This window comes from Tachysurus vachellii, chromosome 16 (assembly GCF_030014155.1).
Source record: "Tachysurus vachellii isolate PV-2020 chromosome 16, HZAU_Pvac_v1, whole genome shotgun sequence".
NCBI lineage: Eukaryota > Metazoa > Chordata > Actinopteri > Siluriformes > Bagridae > Tachysurus > Tachysurus vachellii.
Window position 1 is genome coordinate 3,428,043 of NC_083475.1, and position 18,990 is coordinate 3,447,032.

General features: G+C 39.3%; 2 protein-coding genes across 4 annotated transcripts in view; both read right to left on the reverse strand.

Annotated features, from left to right (window-relative positions):
* LOC132858830 (NACHT, LRR and PYD domains-containing protein 12-like) overlaps positions 1-18,990 on the reverse strand; it is a 291,009-nt gene that overhangs the window by 143,989 nt on the left and 128,030 nt on the right. The window lies entirely within an intron of this gene.
* LOC132859414 (outer dynein arm-docking complex subunit 3-like) lies at positions 1,481-4,342 on the reverse strand. The gene is made up of 11 exons (XM_060890167.1): positions 4,190-4,342; positions 3,968-4,045; positions 3,665-3,817; positions 3,305-3,406; positions 3,091-3,216; positions 2,828-2,974; positions 2,491-2,651; positions 2,186-2,345; positions 1,906-2,049; positions 1,734-1,818; positions 1,481-1,633 (listed from the first exon to the last, which is right to left on the reverse strand). The coding sequence occupies exons 1-11, from the start codon at positions 4,340-4,342 to the stop codon at positions 1,578-1,580; spliced, it is 1,365 nt and encodes a 454-aa protein (XP_060746150.1). The 3' UTR covers positions 1,481-1,577.

An 18,990-nucleotide genomic window follows, 5' to 3' on the forward strand; every position in this document is an offset into this window, starting at 1 on the left:
AGAACCGCCCCTGGCAGCTTGTGACCCAGTCTCACCTAAAGCTCTACACTCACAACTACGGTGCTTTACAAGTACAGGACAGGAAGAGTTAGATAAACGTATTACTACAGCTACATCAACAACATGTTCACTAGACCCCATTCCAACTAAATTACTGAAACTGTTATATAAAGCTGGTGAGCCTCTTCTGAATATTATTAACTCCTCGTTATCTTTAGGTTACGTCCCTAAATCCTTCAATTTGGCAGTTATTAGGCCATTCAAGAAACCTAATTTACAGTAGATCCTAATGAACTATCAAATTACAGACCTATTTCACATCTTCCGTTTATGTCTAAAATACTAGAAAAGGTTGTGTCTGTTCAACTGAGCTCCTTCTTACAGGAGAACAATATCTTTGAAGAGTTTCATTCAGGTTTCAGGCCCCATCATAGCACAGAAACTGAACTTGTGAAAGTTACAAATGACTTGTTCCTAGCTTCGGACCAAGACTGTATGTCACTATTCGTTGTACTTGACCTTAGTGCTGCATTCGACACTATAGATCACAACATTCTGATCGCATACAAAATTACACAGGTATTCATGGACAGGCTTTAAGTTGGTTTTGATCCTACCTGTCTGATCGATACCATTTTGTAGAATTAAATGGTGAATCCTCCAGTTTATTGCCAGTTAATTATGGGGTCCCTCAAGGATCAGTCCTTGGACCCCTGCTCTTCTTGATATATATGCTTCCATTAGGGAACATCATTAGAAGACATGGGATTAATTTCCACTGTTATGCTGATGATACACAGTTATATATCTCATCAAAACCAGATGAAATAGCTAAATTGTCCAAATTAACTGAGTGCGTTAGAGAGATAAAAGATTGGATGAGCTGTAATTTTCTGTTGTTAATGTCCACTAGGCCTTGACCTCCTTCTTCCATTTGCACGGAAAGTGTTGAAGCCTGTATCCAGTTTACTCCAGAAAATAATCTATACCAGCTCTCAATCAGTTCATCAGTTGGTTCCATGACTAATACTTTGTGTCATGAACTAGAAGTTCACCAAGTGGTTCACCACCAAAACTCTACCTGGCTAAGACGATATTTGTTTTTTAAAATATCCAAGATTTAAAAGCCTTTTTAAACTGCCTAGCTCCTGGTTCCAGAGATTTGAAGGAGCTTTTTTATAACTGTTCATTGATGGACTTAAAAATAAATACTCCAGCAGACAGAATGTGTGTTTGTTAAATTAAATGATAGGAACAGCATACTGTAGTTAGCAATTTGGAAAACACAGAAAAACAAAAGTCTCCAGCTCACCTCCATAGATTCCGAGGGGTTGTTTAAGGCTAAGTGGCAAAAAGGTTAAAGATTGAGTTGGTGTTTAATGTTTAAAGATGAATTGTGTGGTGATGTGCTTTGTTTATCCATGTATTTTAATGAATGAATGAATTAAATAATTTATCTATGTATTCTTTATTCTTGAATTATATTTTATTATGTTTATTTATTTATTATGGTAACACCATAAATCTATGGAAGGTTACTCTGCATCTTTGTCATCGAGTCAATGATGAGCTGCTGTTTAAGGGACATCTAAGTGAAGATCTTCACAAACATCATCCTCATTGTCATCCTCTTCTACATAGAATGAGAGAAATTTATAATTTTACTTTCATGCGTGTGTATGTGTATGTGTGTGTGTGTGTGCATGTGTGTGTGTGTGTGTGTGGATTCTCACTTTCGTGCGAATCGGCTCTCTGATATTCCGGTTGTGTGATGCTGGTACTGAAGTCAGGAAGCTTCCCCTCATCTTTTGCATGGAACTGCAAACACACACACACACTCACAAATTGTTTATAATCAAATAAAGACTTTCTTTGTTTCTATTTCTTACACATACACATACACACCTCCTGCTCCTTCATCTCCTTGATCACTGATTCTATATCATGTCCCTGTAGTTCCTCCTGCAACTGAATCAGTTTCAGCTCCGCTTCCATCAGCATATTTAATGCATGCAGAGGATACACACGCTCTCGCTGCACCGGAGCATCCTACACACATACACACATGCAATTCAAGAACTTTGTAAGTTCTAAAACTGCTCTAAATACAGTAAATACACCACTCAGGTAATTTTCTTTCTGTAAGTGTGTGTGTGTGAGTGGGTGAGTGTGAGAGTGTGTATACCTGCTGTGTGATGTGATCTAGTTTGTGACACATATGTTCCACAGCATTGCTCAAAGTGTTCAGTTTGTGTGTGAGTCTCTCCACAGTCTCTTTAGCTGCGTCTCGCTCCTGCTTTTCCTGCTGTAACTGAGAGACATGTTCCTCCACCAAACTCCTCCTACTGACACACAACCACACACACAGTCTAATAAAGTACAGGCCGCTGCCTCTCTGCTGCTGAGTGTAAAGTGATATAACACAAATATGAGTGAACAATAAAGGAACAAATGATGAGGTGCGTGTGTGTGTGTGTGTGAGTCTCTTACTGGGTCAGTTTGGTGTCTCCTGAGTATTTCAGGTCCTGGTACTGAGTGTATAATGCGTCTCTCTCCTCCGTCAGCTGCTGAATCTCATGCTCTTTCTGCTCCTTCATCTTCTCCATGTGTGTGTGAGTGTCACACTGAGATATAAACCTGTCTACCACCTCCTATACACACACACACGTATATACAAGCACACATTCTCCAGTTCAGTTTGGTGTCTGATACATGGTCATGTGACTCTAAGGATGCAGTAGAAATTAAAGTCATGAACCATATGCAGGGCACTTCTGTGTGTGTGTGTGTGTGTGCATGTGTGTGTGTGTGTGTGTGTGTGTGTAACCTGTGTGTTAGTGTCTCCTGTAGCCTCAGTGATGCGTTTGAAAGCCTCCTTGAAGCTGGAAATGGTTCTGTTGTGCTCTCCTCCTCCTGTTCCACAGCACTGGGCTTCACTGCTCAACTCACCTGTGTGCAGAGCAACCCTTTGGGCCTGACACACACACACACACAATAAATTATGACCAGGAGGAGGGGCTGTTTAAATTACATATCATACATCAACATTTCTAAAATGAGCAGTGTGTGTGTGTGTGTGTGTGTACGTACCTTGCCTGAGCTTTTTGCCTGATATGTCCTGGTGTACATTAGCTGAAGATCTCTGAGCTCCTGTTTCTTTTGAACAATCTCACCCTCCAACTCATCTAACTGAGACTGGAACGTCAGACTCTCCTCCTAATTCACACACACAGCTTACTGTAAGTCTGTATTCATATCTGTGTGTGTGTGTGTGTGTGCGCACGTGTGTGTATGTGTTTGTTACCTGCAGGTGCTCCTTTATTGCTTGGAAGCTCCTTACAACGTGTTCAGCCTCCTGACATTTCAGCTGTGCTTTCTCTAATTGGTTCTCCAACACATGCAGGTTCTGTACACACGCATACACACACACCAAATATACACATCAACAAAGAAATTGACAAGATAAAGATAATCAGTAAGTAGAGGGAGAGGCCTAGTAGGTGTGATGATTGATAGGGGGCAGGGCAAAAGTAGTGACCTTTTTTTAGGGCTGCACATAAGCCAAGTCTACTTCATTCTTTGGATAAGGAGCATCGTTACTGAACACATTACCGTTATATGTGTGTATGAGTATGATGTGTGTACTTTAATGGGTTTCCGTTACCGTGGCATCCCCATCAGTCGGCAGGCCGGGTCTGGTGGTTCTCAGAGTGTTCAGTTCCTCCAGGCGGTGGTGCTGTTTGTTCGTCATGTGTTTCAGTACGTTCAGCTTTTTCATTTTCTCATTGACTTTCTGATCCAGAGCCTGCACTGCAGCCTACACACACACACACACACACATTTATCATAGAGAACTGGTGTCTGTATACTTACATGTGTGTATATACTTGATAACACTGTAACACACTGATTAAAATATTAGACTGTAGGTAGGTGAGACTCGTTATATTATGGTGTGTGTTCTGACCTTCCCAGACATGTTCCTGTAGGTAGCCAACTCTGAGTTATGGGATTGAAAAGCGTCCCTGATGACCTGCTCATCTGCCTGCACACACACACACACACACACACACACACACACACACACACACACACACACTCAATACAGGGCCAGAAACTAATCACACATTTGTGTCATGGATCATTTATTCTCATCCTTCTAATCCTAGTAAAGTGGGCGTGTCCTTACAGTGAGCGCCTCGGCCAGTTTCCGGTGTTGGAGGTGAACGTCATGCCTCAACTGCATGATCTTCTCTTTGTTCTTCTGTATTAAACACTGTGAACTCTGAGACTGCGCGCTCTTCTCTCCCTCTAGTGGACAGACAGGGGAACAACACGCCATTACTGAAATCAATCCCACACATTCAGGGGAAAACAAAACAAAATAAACAATCACACAAAGCGAAAAGTGCTTCAACCATTTAAATATATATAGAGTGTGTGCAATACAGGGAATATAACGTTTTTAAATTATTATTATTCATCACTTCACTCCCTACCGCATCCTTACAGTCACGTGACCATGACTCAGCTCCCTAACAGGTGACTCACTCACCCAAGAGCTGGATTTTTCTTTGTATCTCTGAGATTTCTTTATAAATCGGAGCTCTAATTTCCTTTGAACTAAAAGTCTCCGACATTTTAATAAATATAAGTTTACTCTGTGGTTTATTATCGCTCGTAGTCAGACTTTTGCTTTGTTTGATTCTGATTCTTTTTGACTAACTGATTCGAATTCGGATTCAGATTCACCCGTTGCTGGGCAACCCTGATACTAGCTGAATGGGCGTGACATGAGTCTATAAACCCCGCCCACACACTGATAGGTTAGGGCTTTTTTTTAAAATAAATAAGTAAATTCATTAATTGATCAAAACACAGTGTTGGGGTTCGGTTTATGGATTAAACTTTTGTTGCCTTTTTTTCCTCACAAACAGTTTAATTCTGCTCATCACTGTATTTTCATTTTCAAGTTCTTATTAATACAATAATTATTTCTGTAAATGCACTTTAAACACAAAAACATGATCAAATTTTAAAATTTTACAAACCATGTCAAAAGTTCAGTGTTAAACACACACACACACATACACACACATACACACACACACACACACACACACACACACAAAACAAAAAACAAACAAACAAACAAAAAAGGTTGAAGTTAATTAGTAAGTATTGTAGAAAAGAAATACAGTCTGGTTTAATCCAAACCTTCCTGTCTATCTAAGCCCAGTATTTCCCTAATATCTTTTCCTCCATATTCAGTGTTGATGCTAATTAGAACTCAGCCTAGTGAGAATGAACTAAACACAGAACTGTAAAACTGTAGATAAACCTTGAGTCTATCTATTCTGCTTCTTTATACAAAACGCTGCTTTTGTATTGTGTACACCTTCTATATACTGTAAAAAAGCACAGGGCTCAAAATGTGTATAACCCGTAACTTAAACAATGAGTAAGAGTTATTGCAGTTAAAATCATTAACCGAGTGACAGTCAGTATACAGTAGGTATGGCTTTGTAGTTTTATATCCCAGTAACTTTGCATAGAGTATATACTGTATGTAATTACATTATTTGGATTGTAACATATTTTTCCACATCTCAGTCATTAATAGACAGAAACTATCTACATATTATTCATGACACATTATATGAGGTTTCATTTGTCTACACTATTTCCATCAACACAGCTATCCATACATTTCACCCAGAAACCTCCGATTTGTTCAGTCCTCATCTCAACTTTTATTATTCTCCAACATTTCAATGTACTGGAAAAGTGGAAAGGAATGTTATGGTTCAAATATTATATATTTTACTGCCTTAATAAATATCATATAAAGGCAGATACTTGTGTAAATATTTGATCAAATGTAAATATTACTTGTGTTTTTTTATTCCATATACTTAGATAAATGTTTCTCATGAAGCTATGCAGATTTGTTAGCGCGCTTTAAGCCTGTTGGTGCATGCTCTCTGTCTGCAGATGGAAAAACACACACAAGTACTTTATCTAACATTTGATAATGTAGATCAAAAGCTCTATTAGGAAGGCATAAAATGTGCCAAATTTAAACATGCAAATCCCAGTGGGAATTCCATACCGGATCAGCGAGGCCCGGGTTAACAACGACCGTCACCGGCGCTGTTGACATACAGGGTGCCACCAGAAATTGTATTGTAGAGTATTGTATTGTTTTTGTAGCAGCACTATCTCTTTTTAGAAGTGATTGGGGTGGGGCTTTAAATGGGACTTTTGTTCTGAGGGTATAAAAAAGGTGTCAGTGACATTATAGGGGTGCGCCCCTATCTATCAGTGCCTCATTTCTGGTGTGCTGTGTGAATGCCCACGAGGTAATAGCTGTTTGCTGTGACCGTATGACTGTTTGTTTTTTTATTAAGTCTGCTTTATTTCTCATGGGAGCCTAGTGGGATCTGCAGATGGACACATCAACTTTTAATCTGTTGATGTGTTTTGTGTTTACTTAGTTAGTGTGTGGCTAAGCGAAGTTGCAGCAGGTTTCTGGCTTTGTGTATTGTACGACTATCTTGGAAGTTTACAATTTATATTCTCTTGGGATAAAGAATTCCTAGGACATCAGATTGCTTGAAAGCGACTGTTATAATTCTTTAGTGACCTATCATAAGCACCAAGCGAGACCTGCTTGTGGGGTTGTCCAACCAGGCCAGATGTATTTGCCGATGTACACAGCGCAGCACTGATCTTTTAAATCCTTTTTTTCTAGTTTGCACAATTTGTGGAACTGGACTGTCCAATCCTAATGCTTGGTCCTTTTATAATCCTCCAATTCGAACAGCTGAAGGTAAAATGTGAATGTTAAGCCAGGAACGGCACATGTTACAATGTTTACCGACCAAGCTTTCACCATCTTGTTGTGTCTTTCAAATTCTTTTTTTTTCTCTTTTTTCAAACTCCTTGTGACTGATCCCTTTTCCCAATAATTTGTTTTTGTTCATTTCATTTGTATGACAATTGAACCTGATTTAGTTTGTGTTATTTTGTTTATTTTAATTTGGTGTGTTGGTTGTTTATTTAGGCTGTAAATTCAGCCATTGTGGTTGTTGGCAGAGGTGCATCCAGCGACGAGTTGGTAGTTAGCACATGTTAGTACATGACTAGTTCAGTTTTTTTTTTGTTAATGGCACCTGCTGTGCTGATTAATGTGATGTTTTTGTTGGAACTTAATGTAAGGGTGAGTTCCTGGTAGTAGGCCCCCGGAATGGGGGTATATAGTTAGTATATAGTTGGCATGTAGGTGAGTGAGAGGTTAGGGCTGTTGGGTTGTCTATTTTTCTGTTTTCATGTGCATGAATCCTGCCACATTTGCACTTTCTGTCTAGCACTGTTTGCAATGGGATAGTACGTATGCAATAGGATGCATACTATGCACTTTACTTTTTATTCCTTAGCTCTGAGGGCAGTTATCTAAAAAGATTAGTGTGTTTCCTTTAACCAGTGTGTTCTCAATAACCAGTGTGTTCTCAATAACCAGTGTGTTCTCAATAACCAGTGTGTTCTCAATAACCAGTGTGTTCTCAATAACCAGTGTGTTCTCTATAACCAGTGTTGTAACAGTGCACTTTCATAAGCACACAAATAAGCATTTGTATTTCTAATATACAGTATGGCGCAGTTCATTGGTATAAGGATGCAAGGTAGTGGTAAAAGCGGCCACAACAAAGATGGCGCCTATGTTCCTTCGCACGGGCAATCCCGGAAGCACGATGACGTAGGTGCTAGAGGCGCTTAAAAGAGCCATGGCGGAGATAACGTAGAGAGAGGACAGTTCACCGGAAGTCTCCCTCTAAAAAAGCCGAGTTATTGTGTGTCGCGGCGGAAGGTCTGCTACGTCGGCGAACGGATGCTAATTCTATTCAGTGAATTCACGGGTGTATGGAGTATGCCGCTGTTCCTGTGTACAATGGAGTGTTCGCATCGGGAATGGATTTAAATGAATGAATATTAAGAGGACGGAGGATTGAGAGCTGCTCTTTAATTCACGAAAGCTGGTGGAGTTGTGAGTACGTGTAAGACTTTGCTTGACCACTTTGGTTGACACTGGAAGCAGTGGATTGAGTGCCATTAGTGATGAACTGGTGACTGTGACTTTCCTCTTTTTTCTAAATGTACAATCCTTCAAATTCCAGACTACTTTTGCTGTTGATGATGATGTTGGTGTTTATGCTGGTGTTTATTGCTAAAGAATTGTGTTATGTGGTGTGATGGAATTGGTGCACTGTTATTAGTGAATACACTGAATATTGCATTATGGTGAAAAGTTTGTTTCTCTTCCTTATTTGGTTTACTCTTCTAAGATTTGGGATATGTGTGATGATCATGCATTAAGATACATGTGTCCTTTGTTCATTCTCCTTCTGACTGGACTAACAATCCTTACTATAATTGACAGAGTATTTATCTCTGTCTGGCACCCCAGCATACCTTTAAGAGGGACAGTGTTACATAAAAATGGCACCCCAGATGGGACCCAATGAAGAGTAAATGTGTGCTATGGAGAAATGTCACTTACTTCACTTTAGAGGAACCAACAACAAATAAAATGGAAGTCCCTTCAACGGAATCTGTTATGGCTGTTAATGAGGATAAAATTCCTCCTGTTCCAAATACAGGGGCAACAAGTTCAACCACACCCACACATTATTCTTTAATGGATATGGCATTGACAGAAGAATTAAATTTAATACCACCACTGCCACCTTCATCAATGTTATTTGACAATGTGTCTGGAGCACAGCAACATAATCTGGTGGAGTTGATTAAGAATCAAACAGAAGAATTGAAACAGGTTTTAACCCAACATGTGGATCAGGTATCTGCTCAACAAGGAACAGAATTCAAACAATTCACAGAGCAACAGCTCCATTCCATTTGCCATGAATTTCATCAGCTTTTGAACTGGCGATTAAAACATCATCACACTGAGGTTCTGAAGGATTTTCATAGTGTGTTGACTCCTATAGGGGCGTCAGTGGATCTTATACAAGCAAATGTACAACAGTGCTTACAGCAAGTGGCAACCTTAATCCAGGAAACAGGCTCTAAAGGCCCCTTACAGACTGAGCTTCATCAGTGCACTCAGCGTGTAGACCAGCTGGACTTTTCAGTGTCAGTCTTTATTTGAAGAGTTGAAACAACTTCTAACAATGCCCCCTGTACTCGGACACCCCAATTTCAACCTGCCTTTTGTGGTATATACAGATGCAAGTGAGGTGGGTTTGGGAGCTGTCCTGGTACAACAAACAGGATTGGGAACGGAAGAACTTATGGCTTTCGCTAGCCGCACTCTAAATCCAGCTGAGAGAAATTACTCTACTACTGAGCAAGAATGCTTAGCAGTAGTGTGGGCCTTGGAAAAATGGAGGTATTATATGGAGGGTAGATTCTTTATGGTGGTTACCGACCATTCCTCCTTGGATTGGGTTTTTAAGACAACCAAACCAAATACCCGGCTTATACGATGGGCCTTACTGCTTCAAGAATTTACGTTTACCGTGGAGTACAGGAAAGGAAAGTAAAACACTGTTCCTAATGCACTATCCAGAGCACCAGTGGATGATTCCTATAAAGCTGTCTTCACTTGTTCCACTCTGGTATCTGAAATTCGAGAAACACAAAATGAGTTGCCCTTCACTGATCATCTAGTGTGGAAATCTCAGCAAGAGGATGCAGAGATCAAGACTTACTATCAGAAGATAGTAGACATGGGGGAAATTATCATTAATCCATCGACAAAATTTACCATCCTGGAGGACAAAGTCTTCAGAGTTATGCAGACTGCTCATAAAACTCTCTATCAGGTGTATGTGCCAAAGAATCTTCGACAACCATTCCTTCAAGCTTTCCACGAAGATCCTTTGGCCGGGCACTTTGCATGGTTTAAGACCACCAAGAGAATACAAGCTTTGGCTTATTGGCCTACTCTCAGCCATGATGTTAAAGAATTTATACAGCATTGTCAGATCTGTCAGCGTTACAAGCCGGAGAATCGTCGACCATCTGGAAAACTGCAACAAACCATAGTTCAACGACCATGGGAGATGTTAGGAGTGGATCTAATGGGTCCTTTTCCACGAAGCTCCTCAGGAAATGTATATCTGTTAGTCTTTGTGGACTCCTATTCACGGTGGGTTGAATTATTTGGATTGAGAAAAGCCACAGCTGAGATTATCTCTAAGGTAATGATCAATGAAGTTCTTACCAGGTGGGGTGTTCCAAATTATCTTCTGTCAGACCGTGGTCCACAATTTGTTTCTTCAGTGCTACAAGAAGTCTGTCAGGAATGGGGTGTTATTCAGAGATTGACCACGGCATATCACCCTCAGACAAATTTAAGGGAAAGGATTAATAGAACACTCAAGACCATGATGGCGTCCTATGTTGAGGAGCAACACAAACAGTGGGACAAACATCTAACAGAGTTCCGATTTGCTCTAAATTCGGCTGTGCATGAGTCCACTGGGACAACTCCTGCAGAAGTAAATCTTGGTCGCCCACTCAGAGGGCCTATGGAAGTACTGTTGTATCCTAGAGATATTTTGCCTGATGACCCTTGTTACGACAAAACATTTGAATTAACACGAGGGCATATGTGGAACAAAAGCTTAAGACAGCACGTCAAAGACAAAAAAGAAATTATGATAAACATCAAAGAGACGTACAATATGGGAACAAGGATAGAGTCTGGTTGTGTTCGAATCCATATTCAAAAGCAGAGAAGGCATTCTCAGCAAAATTGGCTGGTAGGTGGCAAGGGCCTTATCGTGTAGTACAACAAGTGGGACCTCTCAATTATAAAATCGTATTAGAGAAAACAGGAGAAGATCTACGAGTGGCTCATGTGTCCAGACCTTGTTATCCCTCTGCCGAGGAACTTGAACAGCAACAGCGCCGGCAACTACTTGAACTCTTTAATGAAGAGAGTGATACTGAGGAGTTTTTGGGATTTGAAGATATAACCGTAGGGAAAGAACCGAAAGAAAAAAGGAATGTTTGTGAATGTAGGAAATAACACATACGCCTCCCATGAAGGGTGGCTCTTTTTAAGAGGGACAGTGTTACAGTGTGTTCTCCATAACCAGTGTGTTCTCTATAACCAGTGTGTTCTCTATAACCAGTGTGTTCTCTATAATCCGTGTGGTCTCTATAACAAGTGTGATTTCTAAATCCAGTGTGTTTTTCAGTCAAAAATGCCCCAAAATGAACTTGAACGTTGACTGTGAAAGAGATTTTGTGCTGAAAAAACAACCAGCTAAATTGAGTCATGTGTTGTGACCACAGGAAAGTGATTGTGATGATGATCTACATCTTGGCTTTGATGCAGGACTTGGCAGCATGCTCAGATCATATCCAAGATTAGTTAGGAGCTTGTTAGCCTTCTGTTTTCGTGCTTTGCAGCTGTATTTTGGGAACGCTAAAGAATGTTTTGTTTCATAATGACGAAGGATATTGTGCTCTTTCAAAATAGCGACCTGACGGTTTGCAAACTAGACATAATGTCTTTGAATTGACTCCAGTAAATAAAAAACTTGCCAATTTCTTCTTGTCAGTGTGCCACTTCATCTCTCCATTCTGTTCATTTTCTGTTCGCTAAGTGTAGCAGAGCATGTTTAATATGCAAAAAAAATGCACTTTTATTCACTACAGTTAATTTTGCTCAAAATTAATAAATAAATAATGAATAAAATAAAAATGATCTGTGTCAATTAACCTTTTCTTCTCTTTTCATATATGGCACGGGCCCTAATTTGTGCACCTCTGGATTAGACATAAATATGATCCCAAACATCATCAGATTTTTACACAGTTCCCAAAAGCAGACACAGTGAACCCAATCAAACAAATCAGACAAATTTTATACTTGGTAATTTTTGTATTTATTTAAATTTTCCTTATTTTTTATTCATTGTATAACCACACACGCACACAAACCTTGAGCAATAAACCATCTGGCAGATAGACCTGTCACAAGTGGGTGCGTCAAGATTTTGCCACATGATAGCCATAATAGCAGGGCCTAACATGTTTACAAAGCTCGGTGCCATGTCAAGGTTCTGGCAAATTCCCTTGACAAAGGAAAGTTCACTTTTGAGCACTTTTATCATGCCATTTGGTTGGTATGCCTTTACCATTACCATTTGGAATTTTGGCAGCTTCAGATGACTTCCAGCATCGTATGACACAGATGTTGGAGGGCTGTTGTCAGGCAGATGACATCTTGGTGTATGGCTAAGGCCTACAGCAACACAATGAAAGACTGCACCAGGTTCTGAGTACACGGTAAAATCAAATATTAACCCTTACTATAAAAACACTAATAAATGTACTTGGATATAACCAAAACATTTTTTTAATTCATTTTTTATTTGTTGTTAAAATATTAGAGCAAATAGTTGACATTACTAGGAAAATTTGACTCAAAATGGGCAAGTCTTTCTATTACGCATGTGCACTCGAGCACAATTTCCCTTCCCCACACCTTGTTGAAGCTGAGGACTGAGGAATGGGATCCGGAGACGTTAATTGTGGAACGAGATTTCTTCTACAAATTCAAGGTAATTTCTTATAATTTACACTATAATCTTTTTATAAAAATTTTTTGCGAGTCAATTAGCATTTCATTTTCCAGACGTTAGATACCTGCTATTTTGGGGTACTTATTAGCTCATGTTCGCAACTTAGGCAGCTAGGGATCGGCATAAGTACTTTGAATTGAAGTTCGGCCATGACTATGCGTGACCGTGACTTAAACCTAAAAAGTGTCAAATAAAGTCCTTTATGATTGTCAGGGGATTAGTATTTAGGTAATTAGTGCTGCAGAATATTATTTTTGCACAATATTCTTCAGCATTTATGAAACCATGCAAGTGCATACTCAGGATGCGTTTACTTTTGAACGAGCGAGGCAAGACAAACACAGGCCGCATTTACTCTAAAGAGAGGGCAATCCAGATGGAGTACAGATGACTACAACAGACCGCTGTGTCTTCAGACAGGTTCTTTTAAAATAATTGTTTTAAAAACAATGTTTTTAAACTGTCTGTGATTTAAAAATAGAATAAAATTGAATGCAAAAAATACAAAAAAAGGAAAATATAATAAAATTTACACAATAACTGCTGTGAACACAGTGTTGATGTGTGCAGTTAGTACACATAAATAATAATACATAATTGTACCTGAAGACTGAGGAGAGGAAACCACTAACTAACCACTAACATTGAACATTGTTATGAACATTATCATAAAGTTAATCTAATTAATTAACTAATTATCATTAGTTCCTAAAATATTAGATTACATTAGATTATAATAGATTAGGAAATAAAACCAGTTTTAGAAAATGTCACTATATTCTGTGTAATCAGAATTTTTCTCTTTAATGCTGTTTTGTGATCAGTAAAGTGTGTTTGAATTTTACTCATGTGAAGGAAGAAAACAGGGATTCAGACAGTCTACAAAAAGTCACAAATGTGTTCATGAGAGTGATTGTTAATGAACATTGTGTCTTCTGTCATTCCTGTAAAATTCACCTCGGTTTGTTCTTAAAGTCTGCACTTAAATATAAATGTAGAACAAGATCTAAACGACACAGTAGTGTTTGTTATTTAAAAAAGCTCCTGTGATTGGATAAGAGCAGTGATGTGATGGGTAAAGATCTGCTCATTATCCTGTTAGACCTTGTGGAAGTTCATTTGTTCTAGTTAAATGTTAGAACACAGATGTTAGTAAGAATGAACAAATGAATTATATTATATTATATTATATTATATTATAGGGGGCAAGGGCGCTTAGTGGTTAGCACGTTCGCCTCACACCTCCAGGGTTGGGGGTTCGATTCCCGCCTCCACCTTGTGTGTGTGGAGTTTGCATGTTCTCCCCGTGCCTCGTGGGTTTCCTCCGGGTACTCCGGTTTCCTCCCCCAGTTCAAAGACATGCATGGTAGGTTGATTGGCATCTCTGGAAAATTGTCCGTAGTGTGTGTGAGTGTGGGAGTGAATGAGAGTGTGTGTGTGTGTGTGCCCTGCAATGGGTTGGCACTCCATCCAGGGTGTATCCTGCCTTGATGCCCGATGACGCCTGAGATAGGCACAGGCTCCCCGTGACCCGAGAAGTTTGGATAAGCGGTAGAAAATGAATGAATGAATATTATATTATAAACAGGGGATGATAACGTTTCTGTTGGAGCAGACCAACATGATGTTGATCATGAAGAACCACAGTCCACTTTATGGTAGATAATTCACGTTTTTTTTGTATTATGATTTAGACTTTTTACACATTTATACTTATAACTATTTTACAGTTTCTTATTGCTTTACTGGCATGATAGTTAGGATGCAATATTTCCAAAGCAAAAAAAAGATGAAAATCAGTGAGAAATAATGTGTCAGTGTAGCGCAAACATACAAGTGAGGGTTTTGTGAGGACAATTATTTACATACGTAAAAAACTCTCTCACACACTGTCTCTCTCTCTCTCTCTGTCTCACACACACCCTCTCTCTCTCTCTCTCTCTCTCTCTTTCTCTCCCTCCCCTTACTCTCTGTCTCTCACTTTCTCTCTCTCTCTCTCTCTCTCTCTCTCTCTCTCTCTCTCTCACACACACATACACTGTCTCTCTCTCTGTCTGTCTCTCCCCCCGCCCCCTCTCTCTGCGCATGCGTGAACGAGGGGGCGGAGCGTTGAGCATATAGTCGTCTTTCTTCTCCCGGTGATAAGGTTAGTGTGAGTTAGTGATGGGAAGTTCGGTTCTTTTCCGCGAACCGGTTCTTTCGGAGAGTTCGATTTAATGAACCAGTTCAAAAATCCATTTCACCAGTTCTTTTACGTCCTGACGTAATGACGTCATTCACAATGACGCAATGACGCAAATTCCATCATCCCGCTGCCGGCAGATATTAATACAATCAATTTAACACATTTGAAAAGTTCTTTGTAATCATAACTTTAGTTGAATACGTTTCTTACATTTAAGTTTTGCAACTAAAACACCCAGTACAGGCATTGATGTGCAAATGTGGATGTTTTACGTGTCTTAAAGATATAAAGTTAATAAACTAATCTTCATCAACTTACAAAAAGCGGCATATAAAAATACAGACTAAACTGCACAATAGTCAATAGTAAAATTAACTGACATATTGAGTGAACAGTTGTGTTTTTTTTTTTTTTTTTTTTTTTTATAAAAATGTTTACTAACCTTTGACTAGTTACTATGCATATCCCAATATGAATAATTTGCTCTGAAGGTTCACGCATGCGCAGTATCAACAGCTAATCGGTTCTCAGTATGTCGGACGCGTCCGAAACAACAGTTCTCAGTTCAGTGTACTGATGATTCGCTGTATCAACAGCTCATTGGTTCTCGGACGCGTCCGAAAGAAACAGTTCTCAGTTCAGTGTACTGATGATTCGCTGTATCAGTTCAGTTATTCAAGCATGCGCAGTATCAACAGCTCATCGGTTCTCGGACGTGTCCGAAACAAACAGTTCTCATTTCAGTGTACTGATGATTCGCTGTATCAATTTATCGGTTCTGGGACGCGTCCAAAACAAGCAGTTCTCGGTTCTGTACTGATGATTCGCTGTATCGGTTCAGTAATTCACGCATGCGCAGTATCAAAAGCTCAAGCTCACAGTTCTCTCAGCACAACATGTCTCAGTTTAGTGTACAGGAGTTAAATATACTCCGGGATATTAGTTTATTTAGAGTCGGACCGACTGTCAGGCATGACCGAAAGTGAGTAACTTTAGTAACTTGTGGATCAGCGCTGACTCAAGACGCGAACTGTTTAGAACGAATCAGTCCGATTTGGTGAACCGGTTCATCCAGTTCACTAAAAAGAACTGGTTCAAAAGAACGATTCGTTCACGAACTGGCCATCACTAGTTTGAGTGTTGTTTTTGTGAGCATTAGCTCAGGGTTAAACAGCAGGACGTGTGTTTCCAGCTTTGCACTGAGAGCATATGGCTGGCCCAGATCCTGAGAGCCTGGCGTTTCTCACACCACGCCATGCTGTTAGAATAGAGTCGAGTGTCAGCTAGTGGGCTGTAACAACATCCTGTCTGCAGACCGAATGAACAAGAACATTATCTTCGTCAGAACTGTCGGTTTAGCAAACAGTTTAGTAGAGAGTGGGGTGGAGATTGGTGGTGTTTTTACCCCTGTGCTTCCTCTGTATACCTCTAAAACAGAAGGTCAGGTTGACGAATTCTAATGAAAAGGTGTATTTCAGTCGTTTACATGATGGTGAAAGATAACAGAGAAGATTTAGATTTAACGAAGACACAAGGACCATAGTGAGACCATACTGATGAGAAACACAGATCACTGCAGCACAGGAGTTCAGTCAGGAGGCACCTGGGGGACACAGGATGAAGTTTGGACCATCAAATGAAGGAGAGAACACAACTGTAGAGGAGGAAGAACATCCAGCTAAAGGTGAGTTTCAGGTAGCTGACAGGGTTGATGGGTTTCAGAGTAACCGTTTAATTGTATGAACTAATTGAACAAAACAGAGTTGACATTCTATTTCCACAAGAGAACCAAAGTCACGTGTCTAATTTGGTAAACTGGAAAAGAGAATTAAATAGACTGTACCTTCCTAAGCCAGACCACCTCTTAAGCACTTTTTTGGACGGGACTAATTTTCCAAACGACGTTAGAGTTAGAATTTTTTTCAGCCGACGTCTGTCATTTCATGTATGGATTCGGACGGGACTAACATCTCTGTGTTTATTACGGAGATAGGAGTGTCTGTGTTTTACATGTGGGCATTGCACAAGACCACATGTCCAGGATGCGTGGATTGCCTATGGTCATCATATGGTTTTATATAGAACTTCTTATAAACCCACTGGAATAAATGTTTTTATATAATTTTCACGTTATGTAATTGACTATAGAAATGAAAACTCTTACCTGGAACTGATATTACAGTAGCCAGTCTTAACAATTTACGTGATTTGGCTCTTCTTGTTGATTTAATTTTTTTATTTCTTCGCAAGGTAGCAAACACATTTACATCCATTATTGGTGTGCAGAAAGCAGAAACTTGAACACCGGTGCGCTAGGGTTAATACGGTAGTTCACGTTGACCAAAACAAGAAAACGCGTTTCGAAAAAAACATTTTCGGCAATCACAGACATTCGCATTCTCACGGGATTAGATTTCTCAGAGGAGCGCCGATTTTGCTGAAAAATAGTAGGTAATTTGCTCTGGAATTTTTACACAGGTCGTGTGAGAAAAAGACCGACATAGCAGATTCGAACGGGATTAAAATCACAAAGTACGTCTGTGAAACTGAAATTTCTCTAACGACCCCCTGTAAAACTAGTAATTTCTGAATAGTGCTTTAGTGACAGAGCTGTAATTTTATTTTCTACAATTTCTGTTCTCCTTTCTTTTTAAGTGGAGCAGATTTAAAAGGTAGATTGGTGAAAAATAAGTTTTTATTGTTTTTATGTGTTTATGACCACCACTGTGATTGACAGAATGTTTTTAATACTTTGTGATGTTTGAAACTTGAGAGATTTTAATTGCCCCACATGGCCTCACACTAGAGGCTAATTCATCTCACTGAGTCATATGAGCTTGTGAATGTATGGAGGAATTTCCACAAGAAGTAGAATATTTGGGTTCATTGCTATAATAACAACATGCTTTCTTTGGCAAGGCTGGACAGATTTTATGGTTTAAATCAACACTCTTCGATACTGCACAGTTAATCTAGTAGGCATCTCAGATCATGGTATGGTACAGTGTGGGATAACCTTAAGCTCTGTAAAACCAAAAAGGACCTTCTGGTGTTTTAATATTAAAGCAGTTCCTGTAATACTGTAAGATACTATGAACAAGTTAATATACATATAGATTAGTCTGAGCTTTTGAAGTGTGATGAGTGGTTAGAGTGATTGAGATATTTGTCTGTTAGTGTAAGACCTTTGGACTGGAAGTGTAAGTATATATTTTAATGATATCCATATGGCCTTAAAATGTTTTTTTCACTGATTCCCAGAGAGATCTCATAAAACTGTGATTATCCCCATGTAGTGTGTTCTCCTTAACCATTTCAACAGTATAGTGTTTTACACAGTGTCTGATTGTTGAACACTGAAATATATTCTAGATAAATCATTTAAATACCCTATGTGTATTGTTCTTTTATTAAAAAAAAACATTGTTAGCGTTTGTCTTAGGTTTTCTTTCCACATAAATCTAGAGAACATTATTTGACCTCTCTGTAATCAGTTATTTTAAGTTTTATTAGAATCTGTTTTCTTTTGTTAGGGAAATAAAATTGCAGTTATTAATTGCACCACTATTTTTGATTATTATGAATCGTTTTACATGAATTCAGTGTTTGCTTTCAGGTTTCTTGTTACACTATCTGGACCAGACTGAAATATTGTTTTTTAGTGGTAATTAATGGATATATGAGGAAACAAGTCAGCTCTACAGTATATTACAGCACTGAAGGTTTTATATATGATGACACTAGAAGTGATTTGTTTAGATTCATATTAATGTGTTAGTGTAGTTATATTAGTGGACAGTAGGAGAGTAAAATAATAAATGTCTGCTGGATATTTCAGCTCTTTGTAGCTCTACAGTCTGCTGGAGGAAGCTTCTAGAGTTCTGTGCTTGTGACGTAACAGAACAAACCGCTGTAATAAAGTGATGACGTAAAGACGTTCTAGTGTTTATTTAAACTTTCTAACCGTCGGGCTGTTTAGCACAAGTTCAGCGATACAATGAGACATTTAATGACTTTCATTCGCTCTCAGACTGCAGATCTTGTACTGCGCCCTCTGCTGTTTGCGGCTGGAGCTGCAGTCTAGGCCGCAGGAGTTTATTATTATATTAATTTAGATGGCGATGGAGAGAGAAAGGTGGAGCGCGCAGACTCACCTGTTACCGGAAGTACACCTCTCTCTCT